At 53.4% G+C, this 24,011-nt stretch overlaps 2 protein-coding genes across 2 annotated transcripts in view; both read right to left on the bottom strand.

Moving 5' to 3' along the window:
* LOC144265965 (uncharacterized) overlaps positions 1 to 24,011 on the bottom strand; it is a 191,642-nt gene that overhangs the window by 51,182 nt on the left and 116,449 nt on the right. The gene's annotated exons all lie outside the window — the stretch shown is intronic.
* On the bottom strand, positions 1,638 to 7,979 carry TRIM72 (tripartite motif containing 72). Its single transcript, XM_077820564.1, has 6 exons — positions 7,605 to 7,979; positions 7,301 to 7,396; positions 6,547 to 6,777; positions 4,643 to 4,665; positions 3,000 to 3,118; positions 1,638 to 2,209 (listed from the first exon to the last, which is right to left on the bottom strand). The coding sequence occupies exons 1-6, from the start codon at positions 7,977 to 7,979 to the stop codon at positions 1,638 to 1,640; spliced, it is 1,416 nt and encodes a 471-aa protein (XP_077676690.1).

Raw genomic sequence — 24,011 nt, 5'->3', positions numbered from 1 at the left:
CCAGTGTCCTCATTTGAGATATTCTGACCGAGGTCAAAGTAGATCTGAGAAGGACCCAACTTTAAAATCAGAAAGCCAGTACTCCCAGGATGCAGTAAAAAAGGGTGAGCCAAACTAAATTCCAGCCCTAAACTGGCAATACTGTTTATCCAGTAGGAAAATCTAGTTTGTTAGATTTTCAGATGAAATCTAACTGGCACTTTGGCAAATTCAAAAAATTGACCCCCATGCCCCATTCACACTTACACATCTCCCTGCTATCCTGGCCCAGACCCATGGCCCATCTAGGCCAGTATCCCACCCCTCCCTGCTTGGCTGTGGGTGATGATCCCTAATAATAATTTTCCCTCCGACCCTTTGTTGTTCAGTCTATAAGCTCTTCAGGGCAGGGCCCGACTCTCACTGTGACTCTGTGCAACATCTGACCCACTGGGGGCCCTAATTTCGGTTGGGGTCTGTGCAGCACCAGGAACAACGGGGCCCTGATCTTGGTCGGGGTCTGTACAGCGCCAGGCACAACTGATCTTAGGCTGATCTTAGTTGCAACCTCCAACTGCTACCATAACAACCAATAATAATGAGATTCCTGTAATGCACTCACATGGGTGTGTGCCAGAAGAATAAATTCACTAATGCTGGTACAGTGCCCAGTAAATAAGGTGTCCGGGCCCTTATAAAGATGTAGCTGATCCCTCACAGATTGTTTGGGGGCCATATGGCAGATAGAAGCCCAGACACACACGTGCACACAGGAGGCAGAGGGGACACGACCATGTTTTATTGGAGACCGTATCTGGGTGGATGCGAACATGCTCAGATCCCAGCACTGCCTGTACAGATGCCGGAGGCTTGGAACCATGTCGGGTCACTGCCCGTCCCAGGGAGCTTGGAGCTGGGCCACATGGGCTCCGAATGTCTGGAGGAGCAGTGATGGCATGGGGTATGGCTGCGGCACTTCCAGCTACGTGGGCGTGGCCAGGGAGTCTGTGGTAATGGACACATGCTTGGGCATGATTGAGATGCTTTTGGTAATGGAGGCATGAACCTCTGGTGATGGGGGGCCATGATAATGGGACTTCTGTTGATGGTAGCATGACAAGACATTGTTACGGAGCTTCTGGCGATGTAGCATGTGGTTAGCTGTGGTTACAGAGCGTCTGACAACATAGTTATAGAACTTCCAGTGACGTTGGCCATGGCTGAGGCACCTCCTGCTCTGGTGATGTCAGGCATAGCGAGGCGTGGCAGGGCACGGCTTCTCTGGGGTGTGGCCGGCCGTGGTTTCAGCACCGCCAGCCCAGGTGACATAGTTGGGAGTGCTTGTGGCTCGCTTGGCGACATGGGCATGGTTGGGTGTGGCCGTGATGATGTGGGGTGAGGCTACGGCACAGCTGGTGAAGTAGGGCCGGCTGGGCGTGGTCATGGCTCTTCTGGTGATGTGGGGTGTGGTTGGGTGTGGTTGTGGCACCTCCTGGCTGGCATCTTGGGTCAAGGTTGGGTATGGCCGTGGCACATCTGGAAGCATGGAGCCTAGCTGGGCGTGGCTACAGCACCTTTGGCAACATGGTTATGGCACTCCCGGCTCCGTGGGGAGAGGCTAGGCGTGGCTACAGCACCTCCGGCTCTGCGGGGCGCTGTTAGGAGGCCTCCGGCTCCGGCGCGTAGATGACCAGCGGCTGGCTGTTCTTGCCCTTGTCGTGCCAGCAGACGTCGAAGAAGGGGTAGACGGTGGTGGTGAAGCGCGTGTGGAAGGCGAAGAGCTGCCCCAGGTTGTCCTCGTCGCTGGCGTCGTAGAACCCCAGCATCCCGTCCTCGAAGCTGAGATACAGCCCAATCCGGCTGGGCTTGGTCTCCACCCGCAGCAGCCGCGGCTCCTTGTGCTCCACGTGGGCCTCGTAGTTCTTGCCTTCCTTGCAGCCCACCAGCCAGAAGCCGCTGGAGGGCAGGGCCTGGAGCCGACCCTTTCGCCCCGCGTCAGCCGAGATGATGCCCAGCGCCCAGCGCGGCTTGTCACCCACTGTCACCTCCCAGTAGTGCTCGCCACCAGAGAAGCTCTGGCGGCTCACCACACAGTTGGACTTGTCGAAGCGGCCTGGGTCATCAGAGCTCACTGGCTGCTTGTGTTCCACGCACTCCACCCGCTTGCCGTCCTCCGACACCACCAGGTTGGGGTGGGCCGTGTCTGGGTCAAAGGTCAGGTTCTCCAGAGCTGTTGGGAGGGGAGAGGGAGAAAGGAATGGGGCACCACGTGGGATCCTGGAAAGTTGGCCCAAAATTCCACCCCTTGTCACCTCCCACCATCCCCATTTTTCCTAATTCTTCTTTCCCACACAGCACCCCAAGCATCCCCCTCAAGGGAGGCCAGAATCTCAGGTGGAGTCAGAGGGTGCCCGGCACATTGGGGCCTAGTGAATAGAGCACTGCACTGGGCCCTGGACTCCTGGGTTCTATTCCCGGCTCTGCCACAGGTCTGTTGAGCTGATCATGTCACTCAGGGTCTGTTTAGCACCTGGCACAACTGGTGATTGCTGTGCAGGGTAAATGAGAATCAAATATGTCCTTGGATATATACAGGGATCCCTCACCCGATGCTGAGATGCAGCTACCTCTGGGGTGGGGCACAGGGGTTTGTTTAGCAGCCATACTGCAATCCTGCACTGAAAGTGAAGGTAGAATTTAGAGAACAGAATAGAGTCACCATAGCTGGGATTTTGCCAGGACATTGTGGTTAACTCGCTGACTCTTGGAAAAATGCCAGGGACATTTAAAAACCATGAATGGCCAGAGCGTTGGTACGAAGTCTCATTTGAAATGCAGCACAGCTCCCCCATGCACCGTGCTGGGGCCCTGGGGCCAGCCCTGACAGCCAGGGGAGAGCGCTCCCTACTGAGCCACCAACCTGCTCTCTTCAGCACAGCACCCCCTAGAGCTGCACTGGGGCAGTGGGGCCAGCAATGACAGAGCACCCCCTACTGATCCATCTCGTGCAGATGCCCTACCTGGCATCAGTGAGCGGAACATCTTCCTCCACACCTGGAACTTGAAATCATCTGTGATGATTGGCAGCTGGATGTCCATCCGGGCAACCGGCGGGGACTCTCCCAGAATCTTCTGCAGCCTGCGGGGAAGGAAGAGCCAGTCAGGGGGCCATGTGCTCAGGGACGGGAACCAGGAGGGATGAGCGGTCGGTGTATGGAGGTCAGAGTGGGAGGATAAGAAGCAATGGGGAGGTCAAGACTGTGTGACTCAGTTCTTGGATCCATTCATCTGGCAGGGAATGTTGTCTTCCCGAGACCTGGGTGTGTGAGGCTCGTGTGCAAGGGGAGGGGTGGGAGCAGACCTGGTTGGAGCACACAGTAAGAGAGGCACTCTGGATTTGTGCAATAGGAGAGGCAGGCTGGCCTCATGGTTAAGACACTGGCCTGGATCTCAGGACACTTGGGTTCAATTCCTAGTGCTGCCACAAACCCACTCATGCAAGTCACTGAATGGCTCTGGGCCTCAGTTTTCCCATCTGTAAATGGGGCTAATAATCCCTTCTTTGCCTAGCATGTGAGCTCACTGAGTGTCTGAGCAGCACCTGCCATAAGCAGGGCCCCCGATTTTGGTTGGCGGGGGGAGGGGGAAGTCTGTGCAGGACCTGACACAAAGGGGGCCTTGATCTTGGTTAGGGGGTTTGTGCAGCACCTGGCACAACGGCGCCCCCTGATGTTGGTTGGGGGGTCATGCAGCTCCTGGCACAGTGGGGGCCTCCATCTCAAGTGAGGTCTGCGCACTGCCCGGCATAATGGGGCCCTGATGTTGGTTGGATTGTGGAAGTGTTACCCTAATGTGAGGCACTGTACGGAGGGGGAACGTGGGGCGGGAAGGAGTGTGCCAGAAATACTGACACTGCAGTATGAGGCAAGGGATGAGCTAGTGTGCAAAGGGAAGGCGGGGAAAAGGGTGAGTGTGCAAGAAGGCCTGAGTATGGCCAGGAGTGCGTGTGCAAGGGGAGAGGGGTGTGTGAGAAGAGTGAGCCAGAGCACACGCATGTGAGAGGAAGCCGGTGAGCGAGCAAGGCCTGGGGCAGAGGCTCCCAAGGAGACGGCTGTGGGCAAGTGTGTCTAGAATGCGGTTTCCAGTTCCAGGCATCCTGTTCAAGCACGATGAAGCCAGAGTGGACCAGGTGCAGCGACGGGCAATGGGGGCCTGCAGGGCCGACGGGAGGAGAGGAGACCGGATGCGCTTGGCTGGGTCAGCCTGGCGAAATGCTGGCTGAGGGGGTCTGATCGCTCCCTACTGACACGTCGCGGGAGGGAGCAGAGCTGTAAGCGATGCTGGCACCAGAGGATCTGGGGACACACTGGGCAGGAAGCAACGGAAGCTGGACAGGAGAAGAAGGTTTCTGGCCATCGGAGGAGGGAGGGTCTGGATCGGCCTCCCAGCAGCAGCTGAGGAACTGAGCTGGTTTGAGGCTGGAGCTTGATCCGTTTTGGGCTGAGCTGACAAGGGGGTTTCGGAGAGGCTGCGAGAGCAGCGACTGGACTTGGTGACCCAGTAGGGCCCTTCCGGTCCAATGTCTCCAGCCCTGTGGGGCAGACTGGGGGGCGGGGTAGGGGGAGGAGCTGAAGGAGAGCAGCAGAGGAGTGGGAGCGCTCACCTGCTGGCCACCAGGCAGTATTTCTGTGGAGAGGAAGACGAGGGTGAAGATTAGCACCTGGCCCACAGCATCTCCCCATTCCCAACCCACCCACCCACCCCACTTCTAACCCAGCCCCCGTGAACCACAGAGGCGACGGCATCACGTTAAAAAGACAGACAGAGTCGGGGGTGGGTCTGACAGACACAGAGAGCTGTGGGTCAGGGAACTGCATGTGTGGGCGGGGGTCACCCCCAGACCCAAAGGAGCATGCGTGTGTTGGGGAGGGGAACAGACACAGGGACCTGGTGCGTATGTAAGGGGGACAGAAGCACAGGGATGTTTGGGGTCACAAAAGACGGACACAGGGATGTTGAGGTTGGGGGGTGGCAGACAGACACAGAGACGTTTGGAGGGGAAACAGACAGACAGACAAAGGGATGTTGTGGGGAGGGCAGGGTCACAGACAGACACAAGGAGTGTGGTGCAGAGCCCTGGACTCTAAGGGCTTGTCTACACTTAAAAGGCTGCGCCACCGTCGTGCTTGAGTGACGACGCTATCTACCCAGAGGGGAGGGCGTCTCCCATCGGCGTAGGCAATCCGCCTCCCCGAGAGGTGTAGCTATCTCGGTGGGAGAAGCTCTCCCGTCAGCAGAGCGCTGTCTACACCAGGACTTTATGTGGTATAACTGCGTGGCTCAGGGTGTGGATTTTCCACACCGCTGAAGGACACAGTTACATCGGCATAAATTGCTAGTGTGGACCAAGCCTGAATTTTCCCAGGTAACAACAGTCCAGCGCAAAGGGGGATAGAAAATAGTTTAGAAAACACAAAAGACAGATTGCATTCAAATCTGCTGACCACACCCCCCCCCCCCGCTGGCCCACCAAGGGCGTGGTTCAGGTCACACCTGGTAATCAAGGGAAGAAAGGAACTGGAAATCAATGAACCAGAATTGGTGGCTTGGAAATTAGGCCTAACTGGAGGCCAGAATAATGAAGGGAGGTGCTGTTTCACCCACCGCTCCCATCTGGTGGGGTGGTGGTGGTGTCAAAACAGGGGATGGGTGGCCTAGAAGGAAGGACCAAGTTTCCCCATCATGGTTGCCACCTACATCATCTGCTGCAACCCAGGGGTCCACTGTATCACCATCCTGTCCTGATCCTGAGGGAGGTTCTGGCCAGACAGAGGGACCCAGATGACATTGTCACCTCTGCTGGCTAAATTCTGAACACCAGCTGGGATGTGAAACTAAGGTGCCAGGTGTCACCTCCCTTGTGGGGCTTTTTCCTTCTTCCACCTTAGTCAGGTGGTAACAGACAGACAGACACAGGGAGCGGGGTCACAGACAAATAGAGGGAGGGGTGGGATCACAGAGACAGAGACACAGGAGGTGGGGGGGGGTAACAGACAGACACAGGAAGGCAGGGGTGGGGTCCCAGAGACAGGGGTCACAGACTGACACAGGGGGCAAGGTTACAGACACAGGAGGTGGGGTCCCAGACAGACAGACAAGCCTGGGGTGGGGGTCAATTGGAGGGTGGTGAAGCACTGGAATGGGTTACCTAGGGAGGTGGTGGAATCTTCTTCCTTTGAAGTTTTTAAGGTCGGGCTTGACAAAGCCCTGGCTGGGATGATTGAGTTGGGGATTGGTCCTGCTTTGAGCAAGGGGTTGGACTAGGTGACCTCCTGAGGTCCCTTCCAACTCTAATCTTCTATGATTCTATGAGTCACAGACAGAGGAAGACAGGGGTGGGGTCACAGAGACAGCCAAAGACAGGGGTTAGGGGGTCACAGACTGACAGACACTGCAGATGGAGTCCCAGACAGAGGCAGGGGGTGGGGTCCCAGACAGACAGATGGATAAAGGGGCAGAGTCCCAGACAGACAGAAGCGGGGCGGAGAGGGGGGGGTCTCTCCTCACCCTCAGGAACTCGGTTTGGCTCTCCTCCTGCACCTCGCCCAGCACGGCCTCCATCTGCTTGAGCTGGTCTAGGTAGTGGCCCATGGTCTTGTGCTCATCCTGCAGCACGGCCGTGGCCTGCTTCTGCACCCGCTCTGCCTCCCGGCCCAGGGAGGCCTCCAGCACCTCTAGGTAGGTGCGTATCACCCCCAGCTGCTCCGACACCTGCTGCTTGAACCGCACCACCGTGTCCTGCAGCCGGGGGAAGGATGGATGGTCACTGCCTTGTCACGCCCCCACTATTGCCCCAATTCCCCCTGGGGTCAGAGCCCCCCTGTAACTACCCCCAATAGCACCTCCCCTCCAGGATCTGCTCCCATCCCTGGGGTGGGAGCCCCCCAGCAACCTCCTCCCCACATATGTCTTCATGAACATGGAGGATGCACAGATTGCTTTGTTTCTGTAGGGTCTCCTGACATTGCTAGATCTACACACGGTTTGTTGCTGTGAATTTCTCATGGACACTTGGGTTGCACACACTGCTTTGTTATTGTAGGGTCTCTAGTGAGGACTTAACTATTGGGAGCAGCTTGTCTGAAAGGAGGAGAGAGTGTAACTCCCGGGTGCTGGCAGGTAGGCCAGTGGGATCCCTTTGAACTAACAATGCATTCACCCACTGTTTCAGATACATCACAGATCCCCTTCCACAGCACTCATCCGAATCTCCTGAACGTGTGTACACGCACCCCCACCCAAAGGGCCCCTGCTGTCTCACCTCCACCTCTGCTATCTGTCTGTTCAGCAGAGTGATCGTTTTCTCCTTACGCACTTGCGCCTCCTGCAGCTGAATTTGCTGCTGGGGAAGTTGTTTCTGAGAGAGCAAGAGAAAAAGATGAATCGAGTGGTCTGATCCAGGGTGGCAGGGAGGGGGCGGGACACCGGGCTGGATAGGCCCATGAATCTGATCCATGGGGGGAGCAAAGGGGCAGGATACCGGGCTAGATGGGCCCATGGGGTCTGATCCATGGGGGGAACAAGGAGGCAGGATACCGGGTTAGATGGGCCCATGGGTCTGTTACCTTCATCCTCTGGTGGGCCTCGGCGGCCGTGATGATGTTGTGGCCCTTGTGCTTGCCCAGCGAGGCGCACACCCCGCAGATGACCTGCTGGTCCTGCTCGCAGTAGACGCTCAGGGGGTCCATGTGCTCCTCGCAGTGGTCGTGGGGCACCTGCCGAAAGCACTGCACCAGGTGCTCCATCTGCTGGTTGATGCGCAGCTGCTCCACCTTGGTGGGAGCCTGGCAGGTGGGGCAGGCCGCAGCCCGGGACAGGCACTCCAGGCAGAAGGTGTGGCCGCACTCAGCTGTCACGGGGGCCTTGAACAGCTTCAGGCAGCTGGGGCAGCTCAGGTCCTGGTGCATGCCCTGCATCAGGAGCTGCTTGGAGTTCGACATGGCTGGGCGGTGGGGCGGGCTGGCAGAGAGGGGACAGAAGGTAACTCATGTATCCCATTCCCATCCCCTGAGCCAGCCAGTCCTGGAGGCAAAGGGGGGAGGGATAGCTCAACGGTTTGAGCATTGGCCTGCTAAACCCAGGGTTGTGAGTTCAATCCTTGAGGGGGCCATTTGGGATCTGGGGCAAAAATTGGGGATTGGCCCTGCTTTGAGCAGGGGGTTGGACTAGATGACCTCCTGAGGTCCCTTCCCACCCTGGTATTTCTATGATTCAAAGCCCCCTAGAGGCACCAAGTCCCATTCCCTGCCCTCCCCCCCTGCTTGGGATAAAGTAGTCATTTCCCTTCCCCCTGGGCTGCCTCCTCCTGTGTCTGGCCTATGCAGCCTGACCTACTGGAGGAATGTTAACTCTGCGTGGTATCTGCTGGGCCCATGGCTGCAGGGTGACCAAATACCTATAAATAGCTGGCTTGGAACGGATATCGCAATGGGAGCTGAGCTCTGGGTCCGGCAGATTCTCCACCTGTGGATCACTGCCTCTCCCTGGGAGCCGTGTCTGATTGTGTTGCACAGCCCTGATTTTTTTGTCTTGATGCCGTTTTGCTACAGTGTATTCCACGGCACCCAGGCATGGCAGTGAATTGCACGGGATTTACGGCTTTGCAGCTGTGTGCTGTGTGGCCGCGAGTGTGCATGGCATTCTGTTCCCTCTGCTGCAGTGTGCCGTGCGTGGCCGGGCATTGCCCTGTCGTCTCATTAAGCACAAACTATTTACCGCAGGGAATTCCACGTGCATTGATTGGCACTGCATTGCATGGTGTTTTGGTGCAGTGACGTGCATTGTGTTGCAGTCATTGCCCTGTTGTGATGGAGTGCAGGTAGGACAAGAAGTAGTTGGCTTAAGCTGCAGCACGTGTGTGTGGGGGTTACATATGGGCAGTTCTCTGGCCTGTGTTATCCAGGGGTTCAGACTCGATGGTCCCGTCTGGAGTCTATGAATCTCATGCTTTGCTGTTGCTATGATGGGGAGCAGCCTGCAGGGCTGAGCCCTCCCCAGACCGTGCTGCGTGCCAATGTCAGGACCACATCTGAGGACCAGTACAGGCCATTTCCCGAGTGGGATGAGGGGGTTAGGCCAGCCTGGCTTTCCGCATGTCCTGCCCCACAGGCCCACATTGCAGCTGGGAACAAGGGGCTAGAGAGGCGCTGGGAGGGGGTGAAGCAGAAGGGAGGGAATAGACTGATCCCCAATGGGTAGAGATGGGCAAGACCCATTCCGGAGGGGCCTGACACGCAGCAAAGGGGGCCTGGATGGCTTCTCCATGCATCAGACACGGCGGGGGCGGAGGGGAAGGGAGTGAGACAGACGCACAAGCAGAAGAGAAGAGATACTAACACAGAGAGAGAGAGAGAGAGAGAGACACTGAGGAACATTTTTAGCCTCTGCCCAGAGAGATTTGGGTTAAATAACCAGCCCCCTCCCCAGCCAGCTCCCTTCTCTGGCCTGCCCTCCTCTTTCCCTGCCACATGCTCTTCCCGCATACAAGCTGTCCCTCTGCTACCATCCGGGCTCAATGTCAGCACCATGGGGTTAAAACGACGCACAGGAGAGAGGAGAAAAAAAGACGAGACAGGGAGACAGACTCAAGGCAGACGGACAGACGGACGCAGACAGAGGCCTCACTCTGAGTATTTCTGATCCCTGCCCAGAGCTAAGTAACTCCAGCTTGCGCCAGCTAAACCCCGGTGCTCTCCTAGAGGGCAGGGGGTGAGCCCACGTCCCCGTCAGATCCTCTGGCCTTGCCCACGCAGCCTGCCCCGTTCTACGCCGTTTAGAAAGACAATGCCTCCCTTCAAGTTTTCCCAACCACCCTCTAAGCCTGGACCCTGGCACCTCGGTCGCATTAGGCTGCATCCAGCCCAAGGGGCACTGAAATATACCCACAGCCACCGCTCCGGGTGGGAGAGAAAGAAAGCAGCATCTTACTGAGATCGGAGGAGACGGATTGGGGAGCAGGGTCTGGCTGGAGGGCGATGAGGTGCAGAGATCGGATGGGCACCGAGGAGCAGCTGACTGCTGGGATGGGCTCAGCTGCAGCGCGACTGCCCCACAGCCCCTCCCCACCTCTATATATAGATCAATAACCGGCTGCTGTTCTGGGAAGCACAGGACACTGGCCAGTTTTTGTCTGCAGAGCAGGAGGGGGAGGGAAGGGTGACAGGTGACTGGCTCAGGCAGCTGTTGGCATGGCTCTCATTCCCCAGCACAGTCTCTCTGCTAAGGGCGAGCGCCCTGCACTGCCCGTCCGGATGCCTGGGTCCCATTCTGCATCCCGGTCTTCCCCTGCACCCCAGGGCCTGGGTGTGCTAAACTGTCATCCAGGATGCCTGGGTCCCATTCTCCATTCCATTCCCTTCCCCCTGGGAACCAGGGGCTATGGGGGAGCACCCTGCACTGCTGTTCCAGACACCTGGGGACCCTCATGCCTTCTGGCTCTGGGGGCATGGATCAACTGTGATTTGGGGTGGGGCGGATCTAGCAGTCCAGCTCAGTCCAGCCAGCTGCCACGATCGGATTTCCCTACCAAGATATTGCAGAGAGTCATGGCAGCTGCTGACCGTGCCTGGTGTGTGAGCTTTGGTGGACACCCTGAGATCAGCGCAGGAGTGGTGGGGGTGAATGGAGCTGTGTGTACTTGGGTGTAAGGTTGCCTACTTTCTAATTTCTGAAAACCGGACACTACAGCAGGAGTGCTGGAACATCCCCCTGCCCCACCTGTTCCCCTGAGGCCCTGCCCCCTGCCCGCCCGGCCTCTCTCCCAGGCCCTGCCCCCTGCTCCACCTCTTCCCCCAAAGGACAGTGCAACTGAGGCCAAGGGGAAGCAGGAGCTTTGAATGCGTCTCCATGACTAAGTGAGGTCTTGGGGAGGAATTGATGGGGCTGTCTGAGCCCTAGTGCAGCCTGGCGAGGACGGAAGGATCAGAACTGGAGTCCTGAGCTCCCTGTAATGACCCTGGATGCAGCCCCTCTGACAGCCTGCATCTATCTCCCCTAAAACTCTTTCACCTGGTTTTTGTGGCTGTCCTCCAGCGCCTGGTAGAGCCACCCTGCAGTCCCTGTTCCAGCTCAGGACGAGTTCACACAGCTTCCGCATCGTCTCTGGATTTGTACTCCCAGATTTAACGTTTGAGTATTGCTAGTCATCTAGAGTGGCGCCGTATAATTTATTCAGAACACTGCCCGCTGCAGTCACCCGCTGGCTCAGCTGTTCTTAGTGCCTGTGAACAAAATGCATGTCTGAGGAGAAGAGAGAGAATGAACTGGGTTTTTTTAACATGTTTGCTAATGTTGGGAACACTGGGGCATGGCCACTAGGTAACTCGAGGGGATGGAAGACCACGAGTGTCAATGAAGCCCCCTCGCGCTAGGCCCCGGTGTCCTTGGCCCCCCTCCTGCCTGGAGGCACTCGCAGCAGCTCTGCGTACTAGGCCCAAGTGTCCTTGGCCCCCCCGCCTGGAGGCACACACAGCAGTTATGCTGAGAATCTGCAACAGTATGTTGCAGAGTCAGACTGCCTGAAACTAAGCAAGGCCAAACAGGGAAAATATGAAAAAACAATGCTGAATAAAGCAGCTTTATGTAGAGTTTAACAAATAATACAGAAAATCAGGAAACTAGCTGGGAACTGGATTGGCTGGCTATATGGATACTTGGGGCAGCTTGCTATTAAATAAGCTATTGCTAAAAAAAAGAATGTATAAAAGCCTGTGTAACTTCCTGCTCTGTTGTGCAGGATTTGAGATTTTATTCTCCCTGTACCTTTTTGCAGCTGCAAATAAACTTTTCTGCTTCTCCACCCCGTTGTAATTATTGGGTGTAGCACACCGGGTAACGAACCACTCAAGCTGTTGTTCAGCCTCTCGGCACTGGGTGCCGGCAACAGCTTTTGGCGTCCCTGGGTGGGCGACGAGGCTGCAATTTAGCCTTGCCCGGACCCCTCCTGGAGGTCGAGGATTGCGGCGAGAACCGACGCCCAGCGCGCACCGGTGAGTTCATCGGGGGCCTCGGAGGAGACGCGATTTGATCGACCCCAGAGGGCACAACGGTGCAATGCACTCATATAGTGGAGAAGCTGTTGTGGATGGCGGTGAAGAACCGGTCCCTTAGACATGGGGGAGGAGCAGCTGCAGGCCACGGTGAAGAACCGGTCCCTTGGATAAGGTAGGAACCTTTTAAAATCCGGATTGTATACTCTGTTGAAACTTGGGGACGCCCAGAGTTACCCTGTAGGTATGGGACAGGGACAGAGCTCAGAGGTTAGGGCACGGTGTTCGCCCCTAGAGTGCATTCTAGCAAACTGGAAGGTATTTGGTGCGAATCCAATGACTAAGAGCCAATTAAAACGATTCTGTACAGTTGACTGGCCTCAATATCAATTAGAGGACCAGGAGTGGTGGCCACCAGGAGGGTCAATTAATTACAACACGATCCTTCAGTTACTCCTGTTCTGTCAGAAAACAAAGAAAGGGAATGAACATATGTATGCGCATTTGTTTCTGATTTTATGTACTCGACCAGATATTTTACAGCACTGTAATCTGACTCCGACTGGTTCGGTAGCAGCTAATGTTAGTCCCCAGACCCCCAACCCCCACTGTAATGGCAGAGCCGGTGTCCCCTTCGGCCCCCACACTCCCACCGTATAAGGGTAGGATGCCTCGGGTTACAGAGATTGCCCCCTCGGTGGGACTCTATCCTTTGCTTACCGAGACTGTTGTGGCTTGTCCAGGGGCAGACGGACGTCAGGCTACCACTATGCAAGTTTACACCCATGTGCCATTCAATCCAATAGACTTAGCAGCTTTTAAAACACAGGCTGGGGAATTCTCAACGAACGCAAGCAGGTTTATTTCAGTCTTTGAGGAGTGCCTCAGTAGTCACAAGCCGATTGAGACGACTGTAATATCCTCCTGAGAACCCTGTTGTCTGAGGTGGAGAGGAATCAGGTTACAGCTAAGGCAAGGGGAGCGTCAGCATTCAAGCAAAAAAAAAGAAAAAAATCTATCTGTCAAGTTCCTCTCCAAATAATTGTAAGCAGCTCATGGCATTTCTGGGTATGGCAGGCTTTTGCAGGATATGGATCCCAGAGTTTGGACTGTGGAATAAACCCCTGTACGACTGTCTAAAAGGAGCAGATCATGACCCCTTCTATTGGACCCCAGAGGCTGACAGGGCATTTAAAATCCTAAAAAGAAAATTAATGAAAGCCCCAGCTCTGGACCTGCCGGATCTCTCTAAGCCGTTTCAGTTGTATGTATATGAACGAAGGGGGCTGGCCCTAGGAGTGCTTACACAGCTGTTAGGAGCATGGAGACGTCCCGTGGCTTATTTTTCTAAGCAATTGGATCAGGTTGCAAAGGGTTGGCCGGCATGTTTACGGGCAGTCGCAGCTACTGCCCTATTGCTTGAGGAAGCGGAGAAGCTAACATTGGGAGGGGTTATGCAAATCTATACTCCCCATATGGTCCGAGCCTTATTGGATGCAAAGGGAGGGCTTTGGCTCACCCAGGCTCGGATTGCTTGGTACCAGGCTAAGCTGTTAGAGAACTCTGAAGTCACCTTACAGCCTTGCCCCACCCTTAACCCAGCCACCCTCTTGCCAGAAACAGAGGAACAAAAACATGACTGTTTAGAGATCATAGATGTCCAGTACTCCAGCTGTCCGGATTTAAAGGATGTACCCCTCCCAAATGCAAATTATGAGTGGTACACTAATGGTAGCAGTACTGTAATAGATGGGCAAAGGAGGGCGGGTTATGCTGTTGTGAAAGGAGGGATGGCTCCATTCCCCAGAAGGGAAGGTCCTCTTACCAAAGGGCCTAATCCGGCCAGTGCTGCAAAAACGACATCAAACCACTCATGCTGGCAGGGAAGCACTTATCCAGCTAATGGGAAAATACTTTATCACTTCTGGACTCCGACCCCTGGCTGCCCAGGTACAAGCGGACTGCTTAGTCTGCCAAAAGAATAACCCCCGACCGGGACATCCTGTGCCACCAGCTGCCCTAGAACCCACTCCGGGCCCTGGACAAGTGTGGCAAATAAACTTTACTGAGTTTCCTCAGACCCAAGGGTTCAAATATCTCCTTGTCATAGTGGATCGGTTCAGCGGATGGCCAGAAGCCTTCCCATGCTGTAACTGCACTGCCAGAACAGTGGCCCTCAAGTTTGTTAAGGAGATCATTCCTCGCTTTGGACTCCCCCTGTGGATGGAATCTGACAATGAAACACACTTCACGTCAAAAATCATTCAAAGCATCTCACATGCCTTACAGATCCCCTGGAAACGCCATACGCCCTGGAGACCGCAAGCCAGTGGGGTAGTGGAGCGTACCAATCAGACCCTTAAACGGCATCTCTCAAAAGTGTGCCAAGAAGCCTCACTGCAATGGCCTGATGCTTTGCCCCTCGTCCTACTCCGTATCCGCGTTCTCCCAAAGGGTAAATTAGGGCTCAGTCCCTTTGAAATTATGTTTGGAAGGGCATGGCCTATGAATGGCACCCCGGTTCTGTCAGGGAAATGGGAGTTGGGTAATGTTTTTTTGTCACAGTATATGTGTTTCCTGTCTGCTGTTCTCTTGTCTCTTCACAGGTATACCAAGGATTCCCAGCCTGTCCCCTTGGACTCTCCCGTTCACTCCTTACAGCCCGGTGACTCTGTGCTTGTTCGCACCTGGAAAGACAAGCCTCTCCAGGAGAAGTGGAAAGGACCCTATACCGTCCTGCTGATCTCCCATACAGCGGCAAAGATCGAGGGACACAAGAACTGGATCCATCACTCTCGTCTGAAGGCAGTAACCGCCCCCTCGTCAGCAGGACAGTGGACCATCCAACCTGCTGACTCCTCATCTAGTGACGATCTCGGGCTAAAGCTACTGTTTAAAAGACACAAATAGCGGGCACCTTAATGCTAAAATGGGCCCACCCAGGTACTGGAGACCCTGGGTTGGGAAGACTCTGGTAATAATTAATTGGGTAACATTGTTATTCTCTGTATTGGTATTTCCAAACTGTGCATATCGGGAGCATAACTCCTTAGTTTTGCTTGCGCACCATGTTGCTAATTTAACAAACCAGACTGATTGCTGGGTATGTGCTCCAACTCCACTATCCCCCAAAACAGGAATGCCCCTTGACATGCTGCCCTTAATCCTAGCAGAATTAGCCACCACCAAAGAGCAGGAAAGAACAGACTCACCGTTCTGGAACAAGATCTCTTTACAGCAAGCCACCTATCAGGACCAGGAGTATTCAGTTGCTGTACTCACTGAGGAAGTATTATGTTTTACCTGAAACCAATCTAATCCCTATGGGCATCCTGTGGGAAAAAGCTCCTGTGTTATTACACAGTGGGCTGATGGGTATTAAATAAAGACCAACAGGGGAGGCCAACAGTGTGGGTGTAATGGTTCCTCCCCTTTTAGGGAAACACTTACAAATAATCTTACCACAAAAAAGGGGTTTGGAAATGTAACTTGCTGTCCAGTTAATATCTCCAATGTAGCAAGCCAATGGTGGGTTTGTAGTAATCCCTATGGCAAGTGTAATTTAAACAGCACAATTAGAAACGCCCCCACTTGTACCCAATCAAAAAAATAAGATGCTCCCATAAAGGCATATAAATTATTTAAAAAAGCAGCCAAAGCAGCCTTAAATATCCCAGAAATCCCCTTAAAAAACAGTCCTTACTGGGCCCTACAAAGTCACTATTTTGTATGTGGCCGAAAGGCTTACAAGGTGCTGCCAGCCAACTGGACAGGTAGCTGTTATATAGCTCATGGAGTTCCTCATCTTTCCATAACTGCCACACTGCCCAAAAAAAAAATTAAAAATGCCCAAAACACCTCTGTTGAGTCACAAGAAAAGACCCTGCGGCAACTGACTACGGCATTAGAGGGCAATATGAAGAATCCCCTCACAACCGAGAAGCTGGTAGGGTGCTCTGTACTGGGAATAGCACCACTGTTTACTGGGCCAGCCATGGCATGCATAGGCTGCTATACTGTAAGGCTGCAGATGGTACTTAAGAAGGTGGCCTTAAAGTTAAAAAACTTGGTTAGTAATTTAAAGTCAGCAGTAAAAACTTTAAATAAAAAGGTACAGCAGCTCAGGACGTTTTCCCTCCAAAACAGGCTGGCTTTGGACTATCTCTTGGCATCCCAAGGAGGGGTTTGTGCCCTCGTCAGGCCCCAATGTTGTGTATATGTAAATAATAGCAGTTATAAAATCTATAAAAAGGTGGTACAGGCTGAGGCCCATGCCCGAGCCGGAGCACAGGTTGCCTATACTGCCCCAGAAAACAATTGGTTGCAAACCTTGTTTTCAGGCTGGGGTTTGTCGTCTTGGCTTGGTGGTTTATTTAGCCTGCTATTAAAAATTCTCTTTCCTGTATTGCTTGTATTACTGGTATTATGCTGTGCAGTATCATGTGTCAGGGCCCTTTTGCAAAAGTTAATAAGTCATTCTTTTCAGGGCTATCACAAAGTGCTTATGCAAAGTCATATTGTAAAAAAATAAGTAGCCCAAGTAAAAAAACTCAAAGCCAAGGCTGTTAAGTGTTCTCAAAGGGGGGAGTTGTTGGGAACACTGGGGCATGGCCACTAGGTAACTCGAGGGGATGGAAGACCACGAGTGTCAATGAAGCCCCCTTGCACTAGGCCCCGGTGTCCTTGGCCCCCCCTCCTGCCTGGAGGCACTCGCAGCAGCTCTGCGTACTAGGCCCAAGTGTCCTTGGCCCCCCTGCCTGGAGGCACACACAGCAGTTATGCTGAGAATCTGCAACAGTATGTTGCAGAGTCAGACTGCCTGAAACTAAGCAAGGCCAAACAGGGAAAATATGAAAAAACAATGCTGAATAAAGCAGCTTTATGTAGAGTTTAACAAATAATACAGAAAATCAGGAAACTAGCTGGGAACTGGATTGGCTGGCTATATGGATACTTGGGGCAGCTTGCTATTAAATAAGCTATTGCTAAAAAAAAGAATGTATAAAAGCCTGTGTAACTTCCTGCTCTGTTGTGCAGGATTTGAGATTTTATTCTCCCTGTACCTTTTTGCAGCTGCAAATAAACTTTTCTGCTTCTCCACCCCGTTGTAATTATTGGGTGTAGCACACCGGGTAACGAACCACTCAAGCTGTTGTTCAGCCTCTCGGCACTGGGTGCCGGCAACACTAATATAAAATCTTCCCTAATGAGTTTCACCACAGCATCTTGCAGTCTGGATATTGAGAGATTGCTCATCTAGTGTCAAAATGCAGCCACCTCTGGGGTGACGTATGGCAGCAGTGCTGTACAACATGTGGACTAGAGAAGACATTAATAGGGATTTCACCATCTGATTTCTTTGCTTCTGAGAGGAGAAACTGGCCTGTGTGACAGAAGAATTGGATTTAAAAACTGGCGTCTCAGACAGAGCCCCCAGTTTTAAGAGAAAAGGAAGTGTCAAAGCTGCTGAACTGGGAGAATTCACTCCACACTGAGGTGTCCTAAAGATGTTAATGGTGCGTGTTCCCACCCTGTGATCTGCTCCTGAGAAAATCCATGATCAAGAGAGAGCAAGGAAGATCTTATAATGAGGCTCGGAAGGATTAGATTTTCATTCAATAAAAGTGGATTTCATTGCACACATACAAACCGACAAAAACCTGTTTCCATTGATGATAATAGAAATTTACAGGCAGGGAAAGTAAGAAAATGCTGCTTGAGAACGTATTAGGGTCCGAATCCAGTGATTCAGACTTCTGAATGGGCCTGGTCTCAAATGGACTAGCGAATGAACAGTAAAAAACAGGGATGTCAGACTATTTACTTTGTATCTTTTGATGTGTGATATTGACAATTTGTGTTTTAACACTCTAAAAAGCTTTCGCTTTTCGAATCTCAGCGTCTCTTGTCACTAAATAATTGTCCAACCCCTCCCCAGTTATTTCATGCAACTGAAAATTTAAATCAGTAAAAACCTAAAAAAGTTTAAAAGAAAACGGATATCTGTTGAAATGATAAAAGAAATAAAAACTGGATTCTGCCAAGCCTATTCATGACACACTGGGTAATGTGTGTCTGTGCTCTCCTGCCCTCTGCTGGTAGGAATCAGAGCTGCTCAAATGTGTATCATAGACCTTATACACTTTACAGCTAGTTGAGGGGGTGCTTTACTCCAGGGGTTCAGGGCCTGGGTTTTTGTAGCAGGAGGATGTGAGCTCTATCCCTGTGGGCATTGTGCAGTTTCAAGCATTAGGCTAGCAGGGATGTTGTGGTTGGCCACAGCTTTATGGCAATAATCTTGAGTTCCAAGCTCTTAGAGGATATTTCCAATCTTGCTCCTCTGCTCCTCTCCTCTCCTACCTAATTGCCAGACCCCTCACATGGTTCCTGCCTCATGACAGGTGCTGGCTCGGGGCTGCCTGCACAAACATCTCCCTTCGCTGGGCTGAGTCTGCTCTGACATCATCATCATCATCGTGACAAGTCCCAAAGGGACGCAGCCTCCCCACGGATCGAGCGCCATCTGGATCAGCCATGCAGGATACCAGAACCACCCTTTTGCAAGGTTTCATTGGTCATTTTCACCTCAGTGGCACAGAAACCCTTACCTGGTCTGATGACAACCTCCCAGATCAGCTTCCCATCGTTTTTCTCCATCAGGCTGAGCTCCAGCTCCTCCTAGACATCCTTGGTGTGGGTTTCTGTGGCCGGCCAAGGAGCTTCTGCATGTGTATTCAGACATGGTAGTTCCCACAGGGAAAACAGAGACCATATGAGGAAGGACCCCTCCTGAGCAAGCAGGACTGGGTAAGGGGGTAAGGCATGTTAGTCAGAGCTAATAGGGGATGTTTGGGTCCCACAAAGATTCTCCAGCCAGCCCCCATCTATGTGAATACATTGAAATGTTTGTCCTCCATCACTTCCTCCTCCTCCACTACTAGAAGTATTATTTATTGTTTGCATTACCAACCACCTCCTGGGAAGGTACGGCCAGGGCAACACACAGACCCCTTTGCCCCTCCTCCCCCAAGTCCCCCTTCCCAGAGCGGCGCGTGGGCAGGGCAGGCAGGCAGGCAGGGAGCCTGCCCTGCCCCTGGTGCATGCCGGGACGGAGCTGCTCTAGGTAAATGCTGGGGGGGAGCCCACGGGGAGCTGACGGGCCACAGAAAATAACCCCGCAGGCCGCGTGTTTGAGACCTCTGGGTTAAAGCCTGCTTATTGCTTTGCCTCACCCAGAGGGTCAGAGTCCAGACTGTTGATTGCTGTTTGCCCAAGCCAGACTGTCTGGACCAATGACTGCTTGCTGTTCTTTCCGATGATTGCAATCAGCTGTGAAGAGACAGCAAGGCCTCCCTCTGAGCCTGAGAGGGAAAGGACCATTACAAGCACCCATTAACCCTTAACCAGGGGGCAGGGCTACTCAGGGGGAACAGGGGTTTAAGAAACCAGCTCTTAAGCAACCAGAGGAGCTAGCAAATACAGAGCTTTGCAAGGGAGTTTAGAGAACCAAATGCATCTGATTAACATTCTCTAAACTTAGGCCAATAAACTCTCCCACCCCCCAAAAACCCACACAAAACAAAAGCAAAAAAATGCGGCAGGAGTAAAAAGCATGCAGGCAGAAGTCTAGCAGCGGAGTGGGGGCTATGCAGTTTATTGCACTGAATGCAGCATATGCCTTGTAGGCAGATGGCATGTGTGTTCAGGGAGCTGATGGCCTTCAGGCTCTTGAGACCAGAGTGGCTGAAGTGGAGGAGCTAAGGGCAACAGAGAGGTGCGTAGATGAGACTTTGTGGGACACAATAGAACGGTCCCACCCCCAAGTCTGACAGCTTCTGTGCTGTTGAGGAGGATGAAAGTCTAGGGAAAGAGAACATCAAACTGGAGCGGAGGGAAATGATCCCACAGTTGAGACCCTCCTTCACATGATGTCAGGGTATCCTCTTGCACTAAGAGGGGAGGGAATCCCAGTTATGAGGAAGAGACAGGTAATAGTAATGGGGGATTGGATCATTAGAAATATAGATTTCTGGGTTTGTGATGATTGGGACAACTGCATGGTGAATTACCGGTGGGTGTGAAGGTTGCAGCTCTCTTAAGACATCTAGACAGTCTTTTGTGCAGTGCTGGGGAAGAGCTGGTGGTCATGGTACATGTAGGTTCCAGTGGCTTAGGGAATGGTAGGAGAGAAATTCTGGAGGCCAAATTTAGGCTGCTAGTGTTAGGGGCAAATTCCTAAAGCTATGTTTGTAAGGCTATTAGTATTATGATTTATTATGTTTGCATGGAACCCATTTTGTTATCTAAAATGGAGGACTTGGTCATGTGATCAGGAGGGCAGTTGGAGTGTTTTCCTGCCCTTTCCAACTGTCAGTAGTGGCCCAAGTAGTAAACAAGTTCCAGTTTTCACTGGATTTTCCCAGGGATTCTATGGGGTTTCCCTACGGGGTTTCGCGCTATAGGGTCTATAGAAGAGTGGCAGTGACCTCAGTTCGGGGCTGCCCACCGGAGTGGCAGGTGCGCACAGGTTTGCTTCCACAGGGGATCGACACTCCGGACAAGTGCCATCTCAGCCATTACTTACCATCTGCAACAGTTAACGTCCATCGCTGTCATTCGCCTGTGAACACCTTGCTGTCCTCTCGTCAGCCTGCCGCCCTGTCATCTGGAGCCAGTGAGAAGGACAAGTCATCGAGGGGTCTCCTCTGAGTCCCTCTCCTGAGGCTCTGTACGAGCCAAAGGATCGAGGTCCTGAGCGACCATCAGAAGGGTTTCAGAGTAGCAGCCATCAGAAGGGTGACATTGTATGTTTACTTACCTTGTGTGCTCCATGGGGGTCTAGTTTGGGTCTTGGCTTCAGGCCACAGATGTTCTGAGTTACTGTACCTATAGAGAGAATAAGTTTGTTATTGTTTTATGCATTTTTCCCATTCCTATCTAGGTACCTCAGTTTCCCCCAAATAAACCCAATTTCTTTGGTTTCTATACACCTGATTCCACTTGCCTCATCCCAGCAGAAGGAGAGGAAGGGAGGTTACATCAGGAGGACTAGCTTGGCTGCCAACCAGGTGATCGATACTGGAGCTCGCAGTAAAGGACTGTGGACCTATATTTTAGTGGGGGGTTCCCTGCAGGCTTTCTCTATTTTATTCCTTGACCTAACACTAGGTAAGAGATTGAAGTCCAGGACCTCCATGGTAGCGTTCTCGGAGATGCTCCCAGGCCCACGCGCAGGGCCGGTTAGACGGGCAGAGCCACGTGGTCTCAATGCCAGGATGAGACGATGGTGTAGGGAGGAGGGGTTTAGGTTTAACACCTTCCTTCTTCACTTTTTCCACACCATAGAATCATAGAATATCAAGGTTGGAAGGGACCTCAGGAGGTCATCTAGTCCAACCCCTGCTCAAAGCAGGACCAATCCCCAATTTTTGCCCCAGATCCCTAAATGGCCCCCTCAAGGATTGAACTCACAACCCTGGGTTTAGCAGGCCAATGCTCAAACCACTGAGTCATGATTTGACAGCCCCCAGGCCAGCCCCTGATTGGACAATCCAGCCTCCCGTTATGCAAATAAGCCCCCCCATCTTCTGAGGCTAACGAGGGCCCAGGTGACCCCGTGGGGCGAGGGACCTCAGAATGTCCCTGAGGTGACAGTTAAACTGACACAACGGACTCACCCCGGGGAGCTGAGCTGGGCGGGGTGGGGGGTTGAGAGGAGCCAGGGGGACAGGGAGGAAGGGATTTTTTGCGGGGTGGGACCCCCAGGGGAGTGGCAGTTCAAAAGGGTCCAGGAGGAGGGTCAGCTGAGAAGGGCAATGGGGACGGTGGAGGGATTCAAGCACAAGATTGGTGGGGTGGGTTATTTGGTTGTGGGGCACAGGGGGACAGTTCAGGGGGGCTGAGGGGCAGGACTCCAGGGGAGTGAGGGGCTGGAGGGGGCAGTTTGGGGGGTCTGAGAGGCAGTTTGGGGGCAATTTAGAAGCAGTTCAGGGGGGCTGAGGGGCAAGATTCCAGAGGGGAGTGAGGGGCTGGAGGGGGCAATTGCGGGGGGGGATTGAGGGGCAGGAGGGGAGCAGAGTGTGTTTGAGAGGCTCATGTGGGGGATTCAGGAGAGGCCAGGAGATGGGAGGGGGCAGAGTTTGAGGATCACTGAGGAGATTTGGGGGGGGTCACAGTTCAGGGGGTTGGCAGGGGAGGGGCAGTTCTGGGTGTCTCTCCCCCCAGGTGGGGCTGTGGGACACAAAGAGGCATCACTAACCAGCAGGGACTTTCCCGTCTGCTGGGAGGCTTCCCAGCCCCAAACCCTGGGGGCGGGAATGGACACAGGGGTTGAACATTTTCCTCTCTCCCCTGAGATGGAGATGGGGCCTTTCCCTGGCCGGGCTGGGCTCCTTGGGGCTCCAGCGGGGCTCCAGCAGGGCCCAGCTCAAGCCTTTCCCAGGCCCCCGGCCCTGGGGGCTGCCACTGCCCCCTGCAGCCTGTCCCATCAGCCCAGCAGGGCCCCTCTGCCTCGGGTGTGTGAGGGGGGACTCTCATAACGGGGCTGTTTACTCTGCAGCCTTAGCCCCTGCTGAGTCCCTGCCCCAGGGGAGCTGCTGCCCCACACCCCTCAGGCCGAGCTGCGGGGGGAGCCCTGAGCAGCCGGCGAGAGGGAGCCGGCTGAGACCGTAGGCGAGATGGAGCTCCCAGGTGAGATGCAGGCGGGGCATGAGTGCGGGAGGGAGGGAGGAACTAATGGATACCTAGGAAGAGACAATCAGCTTGCACAAAAATCGATAGAAGCGGTACTAGGAAAAGGCACTTGTATTCTGGGAAAAGAGTTTCCAGATAGGGAGTTACACAAGTATTGCCAAAGGGGGGTGAATTCACACCTTGCCTTATGCTGGTATAACTTCCCATAAATATATATATATATATAAGCCCTTAGAGAGGTGTGTCTGCCTGGCACAAAATATTGAAACATGGAGGCAGGTATCTTGGCATCTTTCTCAGTGCTGGTCCCCCTAGATCCAGAGAAGGCGCTGGCATTGGGAAGGGCCCCACAGCCCTTTACTTCCTGTGCTTTCACAGGCAGAGCATCAGGGAGGAACAGGCGTTTCCTGGTGGGGGCTGTAGGGGAGCCAGGTGCACATTGCATAGCTGACCTGGGTGGATGCTGGGGCCTTGGAGGTATCTGGTCTCTCAAGCCCTTCTTCTCAGCATGTATCACACACAGGGGGCGCTGTGTGCCGGGGCAGTGCGTGTGGCAGCACTGAGGCCCCTACAGTTGTCATTGTATTTAAAAGCCCCGTGTAGGTCACTATCCGGCACTCTGAGCTGCCCTGTGTATATGGCCAGGGCCTATTGACCTGGGCAAGGGAAGATCAAGCAGTCGGCACAGATTAGGCCCTTATGGGGTAAATGGCCAGTTTATTCCTTCCCCCGCAGGCTAAGAAGCTCTGGGCTGATGGGACAAAGGGGGAAATGAGGAACAAGCAGCCACCAAAGGGCCAGTTCCTTCCCTTGGGGAAATTGCAGCCATGGGGGGCGGGGAGGGTGGAGAATGGGGAAGTGACATCAGTCCCGTTTCCACCCTGTGTCCCAGTCACACAGAATGCTCAAGGGATAGGTAATAAGACTGAAAATATCATCTTGCCTCTATATAAATCCATGGGACGCCCATATCTTGAATACTGCGTGCTGATGTGGTCGCCCCATCTCTAAAAATGTATTGGAATTGGAAACGGTTCAGAAAAGGGAAACAAAAATTATTAGGGGTCTGGAATGGCTGCCATATGAGGATAGATTAATAAGACTGGGACTTTTTAGCTTGGAAAAAAGACGACTAAGGGGGGATATGATAGAGGTCTATAAAATCATGACTGCTGTGGAGACAGTAAATAAGGAAGTGTTATTTACTCCTTCTCATAACATAAGAACTGGGCAGCAGGTTTAAAACAAAAAAAGGAAGTATTTTTTCCACACAACGCACAGTCAACCTGTGGA

The sequence above is a fragment of the Eretmochelys imbricata genome, chromosome 6 (genome assembly GCF_965152235.1).
Source record: "Eretmochelys imbricata isolate rEreImb1 chromosome 6, rEreImb1.hap1, whole genome shotgun sequence".
NCBI lineage: Eukaryota > Metazoa > Chordata > Testudines > Cheloniidae > Eretmochelys > Eretmochelys imbricata.
The sequence above is the reverse complement of the archived record's forward strand: the minus strand, read 5'-3'. Positions and strand labels throughout refer to the sequence as shown.